The following is a 17,232-nucleotide window of genomic DNA, read 5'->3' on the forward strand; positions in this document are numbered from 1 at the left end:
AGGGACTTTCAGAGGGTGAAACTCCAGCGGAGCTGTTGTTTACGTGCAAAGACCTTCCCTACTTAAGCAGGTGCCCTCCCGGATTCTAGTGCTGAGTCAACTCTCCCTACATGCTGCAGAGACTGTTTAGGTAGGCTAGTTAGGGAAAGTAGTGAATCAGAGTAGACAAGTTTATGAAGCGCACTGCTTTGGATGTAACCATCACACTAATAAAATGAGAACTAGAACAAACTTCTCCTCCATCTCGTTTCTCCAACTCTGGGCCAGACAGCTTGACTCAGCCACCACCTCCCTTCACCGACACTCCCATGACCGGAACTATGGAGGCCAGCGGCAGCACCAAAGGGGGACTTCAGAGAACCGTCAAAGCCTTGTATACCGAAGTCCAGAATCTCCGCACAGAAACCTAGAATCTCCAACTCGAGAATCAAAACCTTTGAGCCTTGTTTAACCAAGCTGCCCAAGCAGGTGCGGCACCAGAGGCTGCACCACCCACCAAGACAAGGTGCCAGTGGGCCTACCTCTTCGCTATGCTGGCCGGAGTGACCAGTTCACCATGTTCCTTGCCCAGTGTGAACTGTACATACTTATACGACAAGCCGAGTTTCCGAATGATGATGTGAGGGTGGCGTTTATCATCAGCCTCTTGAAAGGAGAAGCAGCCAAATGGGCTACCCTGTTTTTGGTGAGAAATAATCCTGTCCTGAGTCAATATACCGCCTTCGTTGCAGCCATGACTGAGATGTTTCATGACCCTCAGTGTAAAGAGACAGCATCCTGGCAGCTAGGAGCCCTGAAACAGGGGAAAGTCTCTGTGGGGACTTATACTAACAAGTTTTGCATCCTAGTCCAGGAGATAGATTACAATGACCCTACACTGATGTACTTCTACCAGAACGGACGTAACATGGAGGTGCTGGATGAATTGGCATGCACCTCCCCACCCAGCAGCCTGACACAGCTGATCCAGTTATGCCTACAGATAGACAGCCAGATTGAAGGTTGCTGCTTGGAGCGCAAGGCAGAAATCCCATGTTCACAGGCTCCCACACCTCTCCCCTGTGCCCGTTTCCCGCCTAGCGTGGGAGCCTCAACTTCATAGGGGGTGGAGCCCATGCTAATTGGTGGGGCGAGACCACGCCTGTTGGATGAGAAGGAAAAACGCAGGAGGGAGGGATTGTGTTTGTACTGCGGGAAAGGGGGCACCTGGCCCGAGGATGCCCCTCCAAAGGAGAAAGAGCTTCGGTGCAGGAAAACTCCAAATTCCAGCTCTTGTAGAGGTCAAAGAATTGGCAGCAAAGCAGACACCACGGCCTCATCAGCAGCCCCTCCCATCGCAGCCCACCCTTTACCTGCCAGTTCAGTTGACTCTACCTTTGGGGCAAAGTCTCCAGGTCAATGCCATGATCGACAGTGGGGCCTCCTCAAATTTTATGGACTGGAGTTTTGCCCAGGAGCATGGTGTGTCCACTTAGATGCTTGAGAACCCCTTGTCTGTTGAGAGTATTGATGGGCGCTCCTTAAAGTCAGGAACTGTTACCAGGGCAACGGAGACACTGGGAATGGAAATCCCGGGACATGCGAAGAGACTGTCATTCTACGTGGCATCCCTGTGCCACTTCCTAGTAGTGTTGGGAATGCCCTGGTTGGTTCAGCACAACCCCACAATCTTCTGGGACAAAGCGGTGGTGGTGTTTACCTCGGTGTATTGCCATCAGCACAGCCAACTGTGGAAGAAGACTCCCCTCGACATTGTGGCGGGAGTCACACTGCAGGAGGGAGTCATCTTGCCAGACAAGTATGAGGAGTACAGGATGTGCTTGACAAAAAAGAAGCTGATCAGTTGCCCACCACCACCAACCCTACATCTGTGCTATAAATCTGATGCCGGAGGCGTGCATCCCTTCAGGACGGATCTACTTGTCGGAACCAGAGTTGGCAGCACTAAGGGAATTCGTAGAAACAAATCCCGAGAGAGAATTCATTCTGCCGTCCCAGTCTCTGGATGGGACCCCTTTGCTGTTCATTAAGAAGAAGAACAGGGAGCTACGCCCGTGTAATGATTACCAAGAGTTGAACAAGATCACCATTCCCAACAGCTACCCCTTGCCGCTCATCACAGAGATGTTGGGGCGACTGCGGTCGGCTAAGATTTACACCAAGCTGGATCTGAGGGGGGCTTACAATCTGGTACCAGTCAAGGAGGGGGATGAGTGGAAGACTGCCTTCAAGACCTGATATGGACAGTTTGAGCACCTGGTCATGCTGTTTGGCCTATCCAATAGCCCTGGGGTCTTCTAGAGTTTTATGAATGACATATTTAAGGACTATTTGGACTGGTTCGTCATCGTGTATTTGGATGATATCCTCCTCTATTCGAACTCTCCAGCCGAGCACGATGAGCACGTGTGGACAGTGTTACAACGTCTCAGGGAACATTGCCTCTACGCCAAGCTGGAGAAGTGGCTTTGATTTAACCATGTTGGACTTTTGGGGGTACCACATTTCTCCCACTGGAGTGGAGATGGCAAGGTCCACAGCGTTCTCACATGGCAGCCTCCCAAAATGAAGAAGGATCTTCAGTGGTTCCTGGGGTTCGCCAACCACTACCATCGGTTCATTGCTAATTACTCCAACAAGCCCGCACCCCTCACAGATTGTCTGAAGGGTTCAGGTCCCTTCAACTGGACTGATGCCACGCAAGTAGACTTTGAGGAGTTGAAGATTCATTTCGCCTCTGAACCCATACTGCAACACGCGAACCCTACATGGCCCTTCGTGGTGGAGACAGACTTGTTGGATGTGGCTATCAGTGCGGTGCTTTTACAACCAGCTAAGGCGGGGGCTGAGGTCATGTGCATACTTTTCATGAAGTTGACAAGTTCTGAGCAAAACTATACCATGTGGGGAAAAGAGTTGCTGACCATCTGGGATGCTTTTGAAAGTTGGAGACATCTTTTGGAAGGGGCGCAGCACGAGATAGAAGTGCGCACTGATCATCAAAACCTAGAGAGTCTCCACACCATCCATAAGTTAAACCAGAAACAAGTGCGCTGGGCTCAGTACTTCGCTCGCTTCCATTTCAAAATCCATTACATTCCCCAGGTGCAGAACAAGCAGGCAGACGTTCTGTCCCGCAAACCGGAATATCTGCAGAACCCATCCCCAAGACCGCCACAATGGATTATACTCCTCGAGAAGATTGTGGCAGGGGTGTGGCAGGATTCCTGGTTGGAGGAACTGCATTTGGCACAAGAACAAGATCCGTTTGTTGAGGAAAAGCGTGCCAAACTAGAGGGGCAGCCTCCTGGCAGCATAGAGGGCTTCACGATCAACAGGGGGTGCTGTATCATTATGACACTATGTACGTGTCCCCCGAGGACATGAGAGCCAAGGTCCTGTGGCAATGTCATGACTCCCCCACCGCTGGGCACTTTGGAGTTTTTAAAACCTTGCAAGTGATCGCTAGGGAGTTTTGGTGGCCCCAGATGAAGCGGGAAGTGGAGCACTACATCCAGAATCCCAGCTTGGCACTTCAAATGCTTCCCTGCCAACCTGCTTCCTGCCTCCTGAGGTTGCACAGTCATGTAGTGAAGCCCCGCTGTCGCATGGGTAGTCGGAGGCTCGCCCCCCCCGCCAGGCATGAGAAGAGGGACTTTCAGAGGGTAGAACTCTGGCAGAGCCATCGTTTATGCACAAAGACCTTCCCTACTTAAGCAGGTGCCCTCCCAGACTCTAGTGCTGAGTCAACTCTCCCCACATGCTGCAGAGACTGTTTAGGTAGGCTAGTTAGGGAAAGCAGTGAGTCAGAGTACACAGGTTTATGAAGTGCACCACTTTGGATGTAACCATCACACTAATAAAATGAGAATTAGAACAAACTTTGCCTCAGTCTCATTCTCCAACTCTGGGCAGGACAGTGGGATTTACTCCTGTACAATCATGCTTAGGATAGGTGAAACTGACCTGGGGGAGAGGCAGAGAGGGGGGAGGGGGGAGAAGGGGAGGGAGGGAGGGGAGAGGAAGGGGAGGAGATTAGGTGTATGGGCACAGGGCAGAGGGAAAGCGCCTTTCCTTTCCAAAAGAAAAACAGTGTGAACACTATCATTGTTTTTCACAGTTTCCCCAACCTTTTATTCTATAGCAGACATGTCTCCCACCTGAATTTAAACAAAAGCTGTCCCTGGTCACATCCACACCAGACCTTTTCACTTTAGACAGTCATGGCTTCCCCCAAAGAATCCTGGGAAGTGTAGTTTGTGAAGGTGGCTGAGAGTTCGTAGGAGAGCCCCTATTCCCTCCACAGAGCTACAATCCCCAGAAGAGGGGCTTACTGTCAAAACCACTCTAGCCACTGGAGGTTTGTTAGGGGAACAGAAGTCTCCTAACAACTCTCAGCACCCTTCCCAAGCTACACTTCCCAGGATTCTTTGGGGGAAGCCATGACTGTCTAAAGTGAAATAAAGGTCTGGTGTGGGTGTGGCCACCTGATTAGCCAAGCCAAACAGCTGCAAATCTGGCTTTTAGAACACTGACAGTTGGTTCTTACTGAGCATGCCCAGCCTTATCATTGACTTCAATGTTAAATTTCTTAAATCATTTAAAAATCAGCCATGCATTTTTGAACTTTTAAACTGCAGAAGATGAAGGTCAGAGTATAGGGCAAGGTCAGTAATAGGATTACACGTAGAGATGTAAAATTTCCAGAAATTTTGAAGCCATGGGAAAAAAACTGGGTTTTTTTCTGGTTTTTCTCAGAGAAAAACAGAAATGTTTTGAAAAATTGAAAAAATTCAATATTAGCACTTTTTACAGATTGAAAGTCACTTTGTTACTTCAGGAACATCAAATTGTCCATTACATATCATAAAGTACAATTAAAAGATCAATTATACCAACTGAGGATTTTTGTGTGCAACACATTTTTACATAGTTTAGAGCCTTCTGTATGGCACACTATAGCACTTGGTAGTACAACATTTTCAAAAATCTTGCTACATATTATGGGCATCCCTTACTGTATGCTATTTTGGCTTGATTGACAATAGAGATATGCTCGAATTTTGCATAATTCAAATTTTGACACCAGATTTCCTATTCATTAGCTTTTATCCCCCTTCACAGAATGAGTTCTTTTCTAGTGGTTTTCTGCAGCTTAAGCAGATTTTTTAAAAATTTTGCCTCAAACATATCGATATTGATATCAATATTTTCCTCAACATACCAATATTCATATTGATATTTCCCTCACTGATATTTTGAGGAAAATATCATTTTTAAACAAAATCTATGAAAAATTAGTTTAAAAAATATCAGTATTAATATTTTTGTGGGAAAAACTCTGAATCAGTATTTATCACAAATTACGAACACCAATCCCTTACAAAGCAGTACAGGAAGGAAGTTTGATGGAGCAAAAATTGAACCAACACTAAAATGCAGATCCCATCCCTAACTGGCAAGAGATCTTAATGCAATTAAGTGTTCAGAGGTGCTTTACATACAGAGGATACTAAGAATTTTGAAAACATGCTGCATACCTCCAGTTAGCCCCTTATCGTTTGCAGCCTCTGGTTTCCAATCAGACACTGTTGCTTTTGAGGTATTAATGGATTCCAGCAGCGAGACAAATTCCAGGAAATTAGATTCATTTGGCATCTGTCCTTCTTTAGCTTCCAGGTCAGATTTAGAGGTTGGGAAAAGCTTCTCTTTATCACTGACGGTCTCTGTGGAATTCTTACTTAAAAAAACATCTGTCCCACTGTCCACACTGAGGACACGAACATGCCTCTTTTCATGAGCTGTTTTATAAGAGGGCACACCCAAATTCTGTTGTCGCTCTTTGGAATATAAAGTTGTGACTTCTACTGTCTCAGAAGCATTTTCTGGACAAGTACTTACTTCTTCACAATTATTTGTTGGATTGTCACTGTTTTCTTTTGCTATATTGTCTTGTTCACCAGATTCGTAGCCGGAGTACTGGTTCGATGAGGGCTCTACATTTACATTGTCCGGCATTCTCAAACTTTCACTTATTTCTTGAAAAGCATGGCCTCCATTGTCATCAGGTAGTTCAAAAGTAATGACAGGGATTCTCATCTGTTCATTGTTTTGTTTACTGCATTGATCTGCTGAAGCAACACCAGACTCTAGATCCGAGCTGGATTTTTCAGCACCCAACACTTGCAAATGGTGTAAGCCATCTAAATCAGTAGTCGAGTTAGGGGTACTACTCAGAGTAATCACTATTTTAATTGGTTCATGTAGTGTAAGTGGGTCTCCAGGGAGGGAACTGTCAATGAGAGCAACAGCTACCTCGCTATCTGAATCATCAAGGTACACTTTCATGTCGTCAAGGTAAGAACTTTCCAGAGGTCCATCAGTTCCCTGGATTGCCATAGTATTGAACTGTGGGCAACTAGTAATACTGCCGTCTTGAGCCAAAGCATCCAGCAATTTCTCTCCCCTGAAACACTTTGGGTTGCTTAAATGCTCAGAAATGATGACTGAATTATCAGTGCTCCAAGATTCAAAGGAAATGCCAGTTTTTATAACATCATACTGAGACAAGGAAAGATTTGGCAGTTTTTTAACCACACCTTTATCAAGAGGCATATCCTCCACTCCACTGTGATCAGAAGGTTCCACCTTCTCTTCTTTTTCACTGGTTGCAGTGCTGATAAATGTCTCCATAGCATTTGGCTTGGCCACAATTGCTGATGTGGGTGAACTTGACATAAGTGTCATAGAAGCAGACAGAATATCTGCTTTGGCACAAGATGAGGTAGATGAAACTGGTGGGGCAGGCTGGTCTTCCAAAACCATTACTCCTAATAAGAAGGGACACAAATGATGTCCTGTCATTATAGGCATTCTAGAAAATTCCCATTAAACTCAATGGGACAATGCACAGCTAACCATTTAAGTCTTTCAGTAGGAAATGAACATGTATATGTGTGTGTGTAAACACACACACACACACGTTACAGCCACTAGTTGCTAGAGATTACTCACATCTGTAAAAAATAACAAATAAAAAAACCATAGGAAAAATATACCTGCATCTTTACTCTTTTTTGTGTAATAAAAAGCTAAAAGAAAATCTCATGGTGTCGTCTTATTCTAAATAACAAATGGAAAAGTTTGTCTTTAGGAGAAAAATTGAGTTATCCAAACAAAATATATATAACAAACATTTGTATAGCATTTAGCTGTTCAAAGCACTTAACATTCATGATGTAGTTGTAATCCTTGCAATAGCCCTGTAAGGTATGTCACTATTATCCTGCTTATTACGGATTGGGTGGGGTGGTTGAGAGGTAGTGGCTTGCCTAAGGATATCTAATAAGTTCATGGCTGGAGGGGTGGGATGTCTAGTGATTAAAAACATGCTGAAGAGAACCATCAAAGGAAGCTGAACAGCAAGGAACAAGGAAGAAACTTATGAATATGACTGTTTTTCATGTAGTGGTTGTACAGTAAAACCAAAATGAGTTGTCTTTTTAGGTAAAGTGATAACCTGCCTTGAGTACATTCTGTCTCCCTTACTGCTGACATATGATGCAAAGTGAAGGGGGCCAAAGGAAGGGCACAAGACTCACTGAGACGGCCACAGTGATCTGAGGCCTCTAAGCCATTGCATGTTGTAATGATGCCACCCCTCACACTCATGTGTATACGGGGTGTGTTCGAATGTATTCAAACATCCAATATATCACTTCAGACACTCAAAACATAAATTTGAACACTTTTCAGACATACAAGTTTAAATCAGATCTGAAGGAGTGTCCACATACCTCTGCAGTAAATATACAACTAGTTAAGTATTTCTTATAAATAGTCTTAGATTGAAGGAGGAAAAGTAACTAAAGACTATTATTTTAAGTATACTCACAGAAGATTTAGGTTACAACCTAAGAAGTAAGCCGCACTGAACACAGTAGGACTTACTTCTAAGTAAATATGCACGGGATTGTGCCATAAGCCCCACTGAACTCCGTGGGTGGCTCTACACAACTCTGAAAAATAAGGCCTGAGAGGAAGATCACAAAGCCATTTAAGCAATAGTTTCTTTTGGGTGTCCATCATGAAGTGAGAACAGAAGGGAATGTATCTCAGATTCTTTAAGGAGGACTGGAGACTTAAGAGGGGCAGAGAAGTTTTAATTGAGCTGGAGGAATAAATAATAGAAAAAGAGGCTGTTCATTAAAAGGATTACTTACATTTATATGTATATATATACGTGTATATATATATATATATATATATATATCGCACACAGGATATGCTCTAAACTCTGAGAAGTACTGTTTTCAGTTTAATAATAGTAACAGACATTATCTGTACCTTTCAGATCTTCAATAGTCTCTTGTGCTGGAAGCTCCTAAAATGAAGCAAATGGATAATATGATCCATCTTATCCTTAAAATGTGCAGAATTTAAAACTGACTGTTTCACAGCAGCAAATCATAGTAAGTATAACCCATATGCCACTTAAAAGCAAGGGCAACAATTATAATGACCAATTTTTATAATGACCAAATACTTCCAGTATACAGCATCTTCTAGATATATCAGCACAAGCTGTGTGATCACTGTGCATACAATGGAGGAGGATGTGGCAGCATTGTCACTATTTGTTTTGTTCACATTACATTTTACAAGGCAAGAACTTCTTTTCAGATGTCAAGGGTTAGAAAGCAATAGTTGAAAAACAAATCTAACTGAACAGTTGAAAATGTAAACCAGAGAAGGATATTGCTGTTGCTATTTGACATACATTTGTCCTGCCCAGAGCCAAAGGATTCAGACTGAGGCGAGGTGATGTCTTTCTCTCTTTTTATTGAAGTTATGGTACGCTTCATTCACCTGCCTACTCTGACTCACTACTTTTCCTAACTGTCCTGACTAAGCAGTCTCTGCAATGTTTGGGGGAAATGACTCAGCACTTGTGCCTCCGAAGGCATCGACTTAAGTAGGGAAGGTTTTCGCGTGCAAGCGGCGGCTCCACCTGAGTTTCACCCTTTGAAAGTCTCTTTTCGCACCTCCTTGCACGGGGCAAGGGGAGGTGAGTCTCAGACGGCACATCAGATAGGGGGCTTCGCTAGGTGACAGTGCAGGCTCTGGAAGTTGAATGCTGATTGGCTGGGAAGGTTTGAAGTGTCCGGTGGGAATTCCTGCGTGGCCATGGATGGTGTGATCGGGGAGTCGCTTCCCAACTGCTCTGGCATTGGACTCACAGGAGGGGCAGGAACTGCATCCATGGAAGTGCTGGGCATGGGAGTTTGGGGTCTGCCAGAACCCTCCCCGCTAATCTCCATTCCTCCAGCTTCCCAAGGAACCTCGTCCTTATCTGACTCCACTTCCCGATCTAGCTCCCACTCAGTCTGGAGCACAACAACATTGCACTATGTCTTGATCTCAAAGTTCTACATAATGGCCAACCCTGTGAAATCAGCTTTCCGCTGATTATTTATTATTATTATTATTATTACATTTGTATACCACCCCATAGCCGAAGCTCTCTGGGTGGTTTACAACAATTAAAAACATTAAAAACAAATATACAAATTTAAAAACACTTTTAAAAAAACAATTTAAAACACATGTTAAAATGCCTGGGACGTCAGTATTGGCAACATCTGCATCAGGTGTGGGGAACAAAGGGCTGCCAGTTGTTGATGACCTAAAACTCCCATCATCCCTGGCCATTGCCATGCTTGCTAAGGCCAATTAGAATTGTTCAGTAACACACAGAGGTCCAAAAGTTCCCCACTCCTAATCTACATGTATGGAATAGGAAAAGGTAGCCAGGGATGTCCCTGGCACTGGATCAATGGGTAAGCCCTCACATGCACAGGTGTTCCATATGTGCTCCAAAGCTCCCACATGTACAAAAGCTTTGGGATTTCCTTGTATTGCCACATCCCAGCGGCTCTGAAGCACACAGAGCTGTACACACTAAAGCTTCCCCGTTCTCTTCTGTGACTAAGCAAGTGAACTTTTAAGAACACCAGGAGAAGGAAGCAGGTGCTAGACACAGCCCAAGTGCGCCCTTCCTCTCCTATCATTCCCTAACAGGTCATTAGTGCTATCATAGTAAGCACTGATCACTTCTCTGGGACAAGAGGTGAGATCCAAAGAGTTGTGAAGCTTTTAATTTCCTCTCTCTTTTAAATAACCCTCTAACATTTGGGACAAACATTTTTTCAAATATATGTCTATAACGATGGCCAGAACTAGATGTTATTGAAGTTATACAGGTATCAACAGAAAGAGAAGCCCCACCTCTCCTCCCTCCCTGATCCTATGTAGTAAAACAAATTAGACAGCATAATGCTTTGAATTTCCCTACCCAACTTCACCAGCTGCTGCTTGCAGGTATGGCAAAACTTCACAGCACAATGAAATCCCATCATGCATTTTGTTTTACTAGGCAAAGGAGATGGGAGGTAGCTATTTTTTATAATAAAGTCCATAGTACATCTGTAGTCTTAATAGAAACCAGTGGCATGGGGATATAATTACAGAAAAGGGTTTACTAACCAGTACTCCTGAAGAGTGATGAGAGAGTATAGCCTGAACTTTTACACTGCTGTGGATGGTTGGTGATGAACCATTACACTTGATTTCTTCAGCTGCCCAACTGTCCCCTACATTATTGCTATTCAAAATAATAAAGAACACAGAAGTCAGTGATTATTGTTTCTTACAATGACCACCACTGGTCCTGATTAAAATAAACCCTATCAAAAATTGACAGTCACATCAGAATCAATTATTCTGCTGGGAATAATCTACTTCCCCTTCCTCTCTTGAACAGCTTCTTGGCACCATCCATAATTTTCTGACAGAACCCATTTGCACACATGGCTTTGCTCATAGTAAGTGCTACACATGCAGAGATGTACACCTCTTAATTAGATCACATGACACCAAGAATAATATATGCAATAAGGAAGAAAACTTACCTAAGATTTATATGCTGAACTGCATTATCTCTTTTAGCTTCTTTGTTTTGTTTTCCTTCCTTCCAAGAGACTTTTTGTTGAATCACTTCTCCTTTGTCAAACATAAGATGCATGCGATAACTTATCACTTTGATTATCGTGAAGAACACAGTTACAGAAATACAGTAGACAACAGCTGTGATAGTGTTTGGAGGGAATGCCTAAACATAAGAATAATGAAGAATTAATACAGCTGATCTATTGATTTATCATAAGGAAATGTTCATTTACAGTATGACAATTTTCATTTGTTAAAAAGACTTATTGCTATCCCTGTTAATGTTATGCTAATCATAAATTATAATAATAACAGTATTTACATGGAGCCTTTCCTAAGAGCTCAAAATGTAATTTGTATAAAACCCCTGTAAGGCAGTGGCCTTCCAGATGTTGTTGAACTACAACTCCCATCATCGCCTGGAGTTGAACAGACTTGAAGCTAACAACACCTGGAGGACCAGAGGTTACAGTACAGTAGTGCTGTCCATTTTTCTCATAATCAGATGGAGAGGAAGCACAGAAACTAAAGAGATAGTGGTTTGCCTAGGTCTACTCAGTGGCTGATATAAGATGCGCAACAGGAACTTCTTATCTCCTTAACCACTACCCAAATTGGCTGTGTGTGTGTGGAGTTAGAATGTTAAGCTATGAACTATTACATTTGCTTCATTTTTATATATACACATATATGTGAGAAACCTTTTCTTTGGCCTTGCAAGATATATAACAATTGCAGGTGCTTTGGCCAGAATCCAAAGAGCTACTCAGTGCATAGTCCATATACTGTTGTCAGTCTGTACAGGATCTAAACAGAAAACATGCCTTGGAAAATATTACTTATTTGTTATTTATTAATTAAATTTATATCCCATCTTTCATTCCAAAAGGAGCCCAGGGCAGCAAACAACAAGCAATAACACACACACACACAAATCTTTAAAGCAATTCTAACACAGATGCACATTAGGAAAGCTCTCAACTTAAAAGACTTGGTGAAAGAGAAAGGTCTTCAGCAGGCACAAAAAAGATAACAGAGATGGCACCTGTCTATTATTTAATGGGAGAGAATTCCAAAGGGTAGATGCCACAACAATAAAGGTCCACTTCCTATGTGGTGTGGAACAGACCTCCTGCTAAGATGGTATCTCTAGGAGGCCCTCACCTGCAGAGTGCAGTGACCAAATGAGTATGTAAATGATGAGATGATCTTTCAGATATCCTGATCCCAAGCTGTAGAGAGAGTTATACCCAAAACCAGCACCATGAACTTAGCTTGGTAGGTAATTGGGAGCTATATGGGAGGCTTGGTGGAATGTACTGGCATATTGTTACAATACAAATGTGGTGGTGGGGTTTGAGAGTGTCAAAGAAGCTGAGAGCAATGCCGTCAGGAATCTAAACCAAGAGGCTAGACTCCCAGCAGGGTCACCCAAGGCGGAATGGTCAAAGCTGAGATACCAGACTAAGATGCATCCAGACTCATGCATCTTAGGCAGGCAATGGTAAACCACCTCTAAATACCTCTTACCATGAAAACCCTATGAATAGACTATCCAAAATACAACATGATATAGTGCTGGAAGATGAGACCTCCAAGTCATACGGCACTCACTGAGTTACTGGGGAATAACAATGGACAAGTATGAGTAGCTCTAGGACGAAAGGAAGCCCGGAGGCTGATGCGCACAGTTGCGAAAGGAGAGTCCAGAGTTGTATGACATACACAATAGGAACATGAAATGTGAGAAGCATGAAACAAGGAAAGTTAGAAATGGTCAAGCAAGAAATGGAATGTATCAACATTACAATATTTGGCGTGAGGGAATTAAAATGGACGGGAATGGGACATTTTCAATCAGGCAACTACAAAATATGAAATGAGAAATTGGGTTGCTTTAATAGTGAGAAGTGGTGTAGCAAAAGCAATTAGGAGCTATAACACAAGGTATGAGTGAATGATACCAATGAGATTTAACAGGAAACCTACCAACATAACCATAATCCAAGTCTATGCTGCAACGGCAAACACAGAAGAAAAGGCATTGGAGAGATTTTACACAGAAGTACAGGAAGAAATTGATCACACACCAAAACAAAATGTTCTGATAATCATGGGGGACTGGAATGCAAAAGTAGGGAACAGAGAAGAACTAGGAATTGTGGGGAAATGGGGTTTAGGAGATAGAAATGAAGCAGGAGAAAGACTTATTGAAGTCTGTGAAGCTAATAATTTGTTTCTTGCGAACACATTTTTTGAGCAACCAAAAAGACAACTGTACACGTGGACATCACCAGATTGTCAGTATAGGAATCAAATTGATTATATAATTGGTAGCAGAAGATGGAGAAGTTCCATACTTTCTGCAAAAACAAAATCAGGAGCAGACTGTGGTAGAGATCATGAACTGGTAATATCAAAAATCAGAATAAAGGTAAAGAAGAACAACAAAACAATCATAATGCCAAAATACAATTTAAATAACATCCCAGAAGAATATAAAGATTAAATAAGGAACAGATTTGAGGCTTTATAGTTGACAGAGAACCAGAAGAACTATGGAGTGAAGTTAGAGACATGATCAGGGAAGAATGCAAAAAGACAATACCTATAGTTCAAAAGAGAGAAAAACCTCAATGGATGATTGAAGGAACTCTTAAAATGGTTAAAGAGAGAAGGAAAGCAAAAGCAAAAGGAGACAGAAACATGGTTAGAACCCTAAATTCAATAATTTAGCGACTAGTACATAGGGACAAAGAGAACTATTACAATAGTGATTATATAGGAATAGAAGATAATAAAAAAGGTGGAACAAGAGCCCTATTCCAAAAGATTAGAGAAATGAAAGGGAAATTTAAACCAAGAGTAGGGATGTTGAATAATCAATGGGAATACACTGTCTGACTGAGATAAAATAAAAGGATGATGGAAACAATACACTGAAGAACTATATAAAAGAGATGCAAAGATGGCAGATTCATTCATGGAGGAACCGTATGATGAAGAACCATAAATTTTAGAATGTGAGGTGAAAGCTGCTCTTAAAGTACATGGAAGAAACAAATCACCAGGAACAGATGCCATACCAATAGAGTTGCTACAAGTTACTGAGACTGAATCTGTCCACATTTTGACAGAAATTTGTCAACAAATATGAAAAGAAAACAATGGCCCACAGACTGGAAGCATTCAATATACATCCCAATTCCAAAGAAAGGGGATCCCAGGGAATGCAGTAATTATCGAACTATTGCCTTAATATCCCATGTAAGTAAAGCAATGCTCATGATTCTACAACAAAGGCTCTTACCATATATGGAGCAAGAAATGCCAGATGTCCAAGCTGGATTTAAAAAGGGAAGAGGCACCAGAAATCATATTGCAAACATATGTTGGATAATGGAACGGACCAAGGAATTTCAGAAGAAAACCACCCTGTGCTTAACAGGTTACAACAAAGCCTCTGATTGTGTAGATCATGAAAAACTATGGAATGCTTTAAAAGAAATGGGGGTGCCGCAGCATCGGATTGTTCTGATGTGCAACTGAAACTCTGGACAAGAGGCTACTGTAAGGACAGAATATTGAGAAAACAATTGGTTCCCAATCAGAAAGGGTGTGAGACAGGGGTGTGTTTTATTACCCTATTTGTTTAATCTATATGCAGAACATAACATATGGAAAGCAGGATTGGACCAAGATGATGGAGGTGTGAAAATTGGAGGGAGAAATATCAATAATTTAAGATATGCAGATGATACCATACTACTAGCAGAAACCAGTAATGATTTGAAACGAATGCTGATGAAAGTTAGAAAGCACAAAAGCAGGACTGCAGCTGAATGTCAAAAAGACTGAAGTAATGACAACAGAAGATTTATGTAACTTTAAAGTTGACAATGAGGACGTTGAACTTGTCAAGGATTACCAATACCTTGGCACAGTCATTAACCAAAATGGAGACAATAGTCAAGAAATCAGAGGAAGGCTAGGACTGGAGAGGGTAGCTATGAAAGAACTAGGAAAGATGTAACACTGAATACCAAAGTCAGGATCATTCAGACCATGGTATTCCCAATCTCTATGTGTGGATGTGAAAGCTGGACAGTGAAAAAAATGGATAAGAGAAAAATCAACTCATTTGAAATGTGGTGTTGGAAGAGAGCTTAGCGCATACCATGGACTGCGAAAAAGACAAATTGGGTGTTAGAACAAATTAAACCAGAACTATCACTAGAAGCTAAAATGATGAAACTGAGGTTATCATACTTTGCACACATAATGAGAAGACACACTCACTAGAAAAGATAATAATGCTGGGAAAAACAGAACAGAGTAGACAAAGAGTAAGAGCAAACAAGAGATGGATTGATTCCATAAAGGAAGCCACAGACCTGAACTTACAAGATCTGAACAGGGTGGTTCATGACAGATGCTATTGGAGGTAGCTCATTCAAGTTGTAATCGACTTGAAGGCATGTAACACACACACACACACAAGGGAGCATTGGTGAAATGTACTGGCATATTGTTAAAATGCAAATAGCAATTTTTTTAAATTATAGCAGCAGCTAGCAAGTGGGGGTTGCCATTACAGCTTTATCAGAAGACACCCTCTACTGCCTCCTTGTTAGCTCTTAATTCCCACGAGGATCCTTTCCCGTCATCCTGTCATCTAGGTGTCTCCTGTTTCACCCCACCTGCCCAGAGTGTTTGGCTTTTACGTGGCCACCTATCTCTACCCACATTCTGGGCTCAGGTGGGAGCTCTGCGTGCGTCCCCTCCCGCAAAACCGAGCCTGGTCGTTGCTCTACCCCCTGCTCGTGCTCCTGCCCTCTCCCTCCCCGCCTGAGTCTGGCCCCCGTGGGCGGCTGGGCTTCCACTCTCACCAGGTGTAGCGCCATGGGCAGCAGGAGGAAGAAAAGCCACAGATAGAGATGGCAGCTGTTCGTGAATTTGCTTTGCTCCGGGTCGTGGTACCAGCCTCCGGTAAGTGCTGCCCACACGCCCTGCCGTAGCAGTTGCACGGCTTGGGACACCATGACCACTCGCTGCAATCGTCGCGCCGGCTCACTCTCCCGGCCGTTGCTGTTTCTCCCGGCCACTGTCGCCGCTAAGATGTTGCTCGGAGCCGGCCGCTAGGACCTCCATGCCGGATGCTAGAAGGATTTTCCCATCATGCTCCGAGGCGCCCTCTACACCAGCCGTCTCTCCGGCGGCCGCAAGGCAGGGAGGCGCCCTCCTCGTCTCCGCCCTCCAAGCCTCTACGAAGCCTGCCCACGATACGCTCCTGTTCTGACGCGCGGAAACACGCGGGGAATTCCTACGTCTGGCACACTCTTCCTTTCCACCAGCTTTTCTGCTTTCTTCTTTGCCTGTGACCTCTACGGATGATGATCGTTGTGCTTCTCTGTATCCCGCCCTCCTCCCATTCACCCGTTAGTTATGCCTTGAATTCTGGGTTCTCCCCTTTTAAATATATCTGTCTGAAAGGCATGCCCTTCTCTCCTCCAATCCCTCCCCCGCTAGCGTCCAAGATACATCCAAAGCCATTTATCTTTCCGTTTCCAGCGCAGTCATTCAATCGTCTCCTCCCACTGAATAGCATTAGCCTTTCCCAATCCTGAGCCTCAGATGCTGTTGAACTACAACCCCCATCGTCCCGGGGGTTGTAGTCCACAAAATCTGGGGACCAAGAACTGGGGAACGTTGGGCCCTTTCTGCTAAATACATCTGCACATGTGCACGCTTAAATAATAATAAAAAAGAATTATTTAGAATGCAATTTTGCCTCTGTATAATTATATATTAATATTAAGTATCTGAAGGCTGCACTATGGGCTATGCAACAAATGTGTACTGTGGATACAAGCAAAATAGACGCGAGAACATTCCAGCATCTGAGCTCCTTTGTGTACTTGTGTTTCCACTAGGGGGAGCTATGGGAGAACTTTTCTGTATAGGCCTTACTTTGACAGGAATAGAAAATCTACTTTATTACTTCTCCTGTTTATATTTCGACACACAACTTTTATTACCATTGCTACTATTACTACTACTACTTTAAAACCCAATAATGTATAAGTAATGTCACTATTTTCCTTGTTGTTGTTGTTGTTGTTATGTGCCTTTAAGTAGATTACGACTTATGGCGACCCTATGAATCAGTGACCTCCAATAGCATCTGTCATGAACCACCCTGTTCAAATCTTGTAAGTTCAGGTC

The 17,232-nt window shown here is 43.1% G+C and overlaps 1 protein-coding gene across 3 annotated transcripts in view; it reads right to left on the bottom strand.

Moving 5' to 3' along the window:
* PCNX2 (pecanex 2) overlaps window positions 1-16,432 on the bottom strand; it is a 262,726-nt gene extending 246,294 nt beyond the window's left edge. For 2 of the 3 annotated variants that reach the window (XM_061624508.1, XM_061624506.1), the window contains exons 1-5: window positions 15,897-16,432; window positions 10,971-11,170; window positions 10,546-10,663; window positions 8,347-8,383; window positions 5,541-6,830 (exon numbers count right to left, since the gene is read on the bottom strand). In XM_061624508.1, the coding sequence (XP_061480492.1) occupies window positions 5,541-6,830; window positions 8,347-8,383; window positions 10,546-10,663; window positions 10,971-11,170; window positions 15,897-16,049 (1,798 nt within the window). In that variant the 5' untranslated portion in view covers window positions 16,050-16,432. The remainder of the gene's footprint in view (window positions 1-5,540; window positions 6,831-8,346; window positions 8,384-10,545; window positions 10,664-10,970; window positions 11,171-15,896) is intronic. The other variant, XM_061624507.1, reaches the window with a different exon arrangement.
* Window positions 16,433-17,232: the final 800 nt, after the last annotated feature.

Source organism: Rhineura floridana, chromosome 4 (genome assembly GCF_030035675.1).
Source record: "Rhineura floridana isolate rRhiFlo1 chromosome 4, rRhiFlo1.hap2, whole genome shotgun sequence".
Lineage (NCBI taxonomy): Eukaryota > Metazoa > Chordata > Lepidosauria > Squamata > Rhineuridae > Rhineura > Rhineura floridana.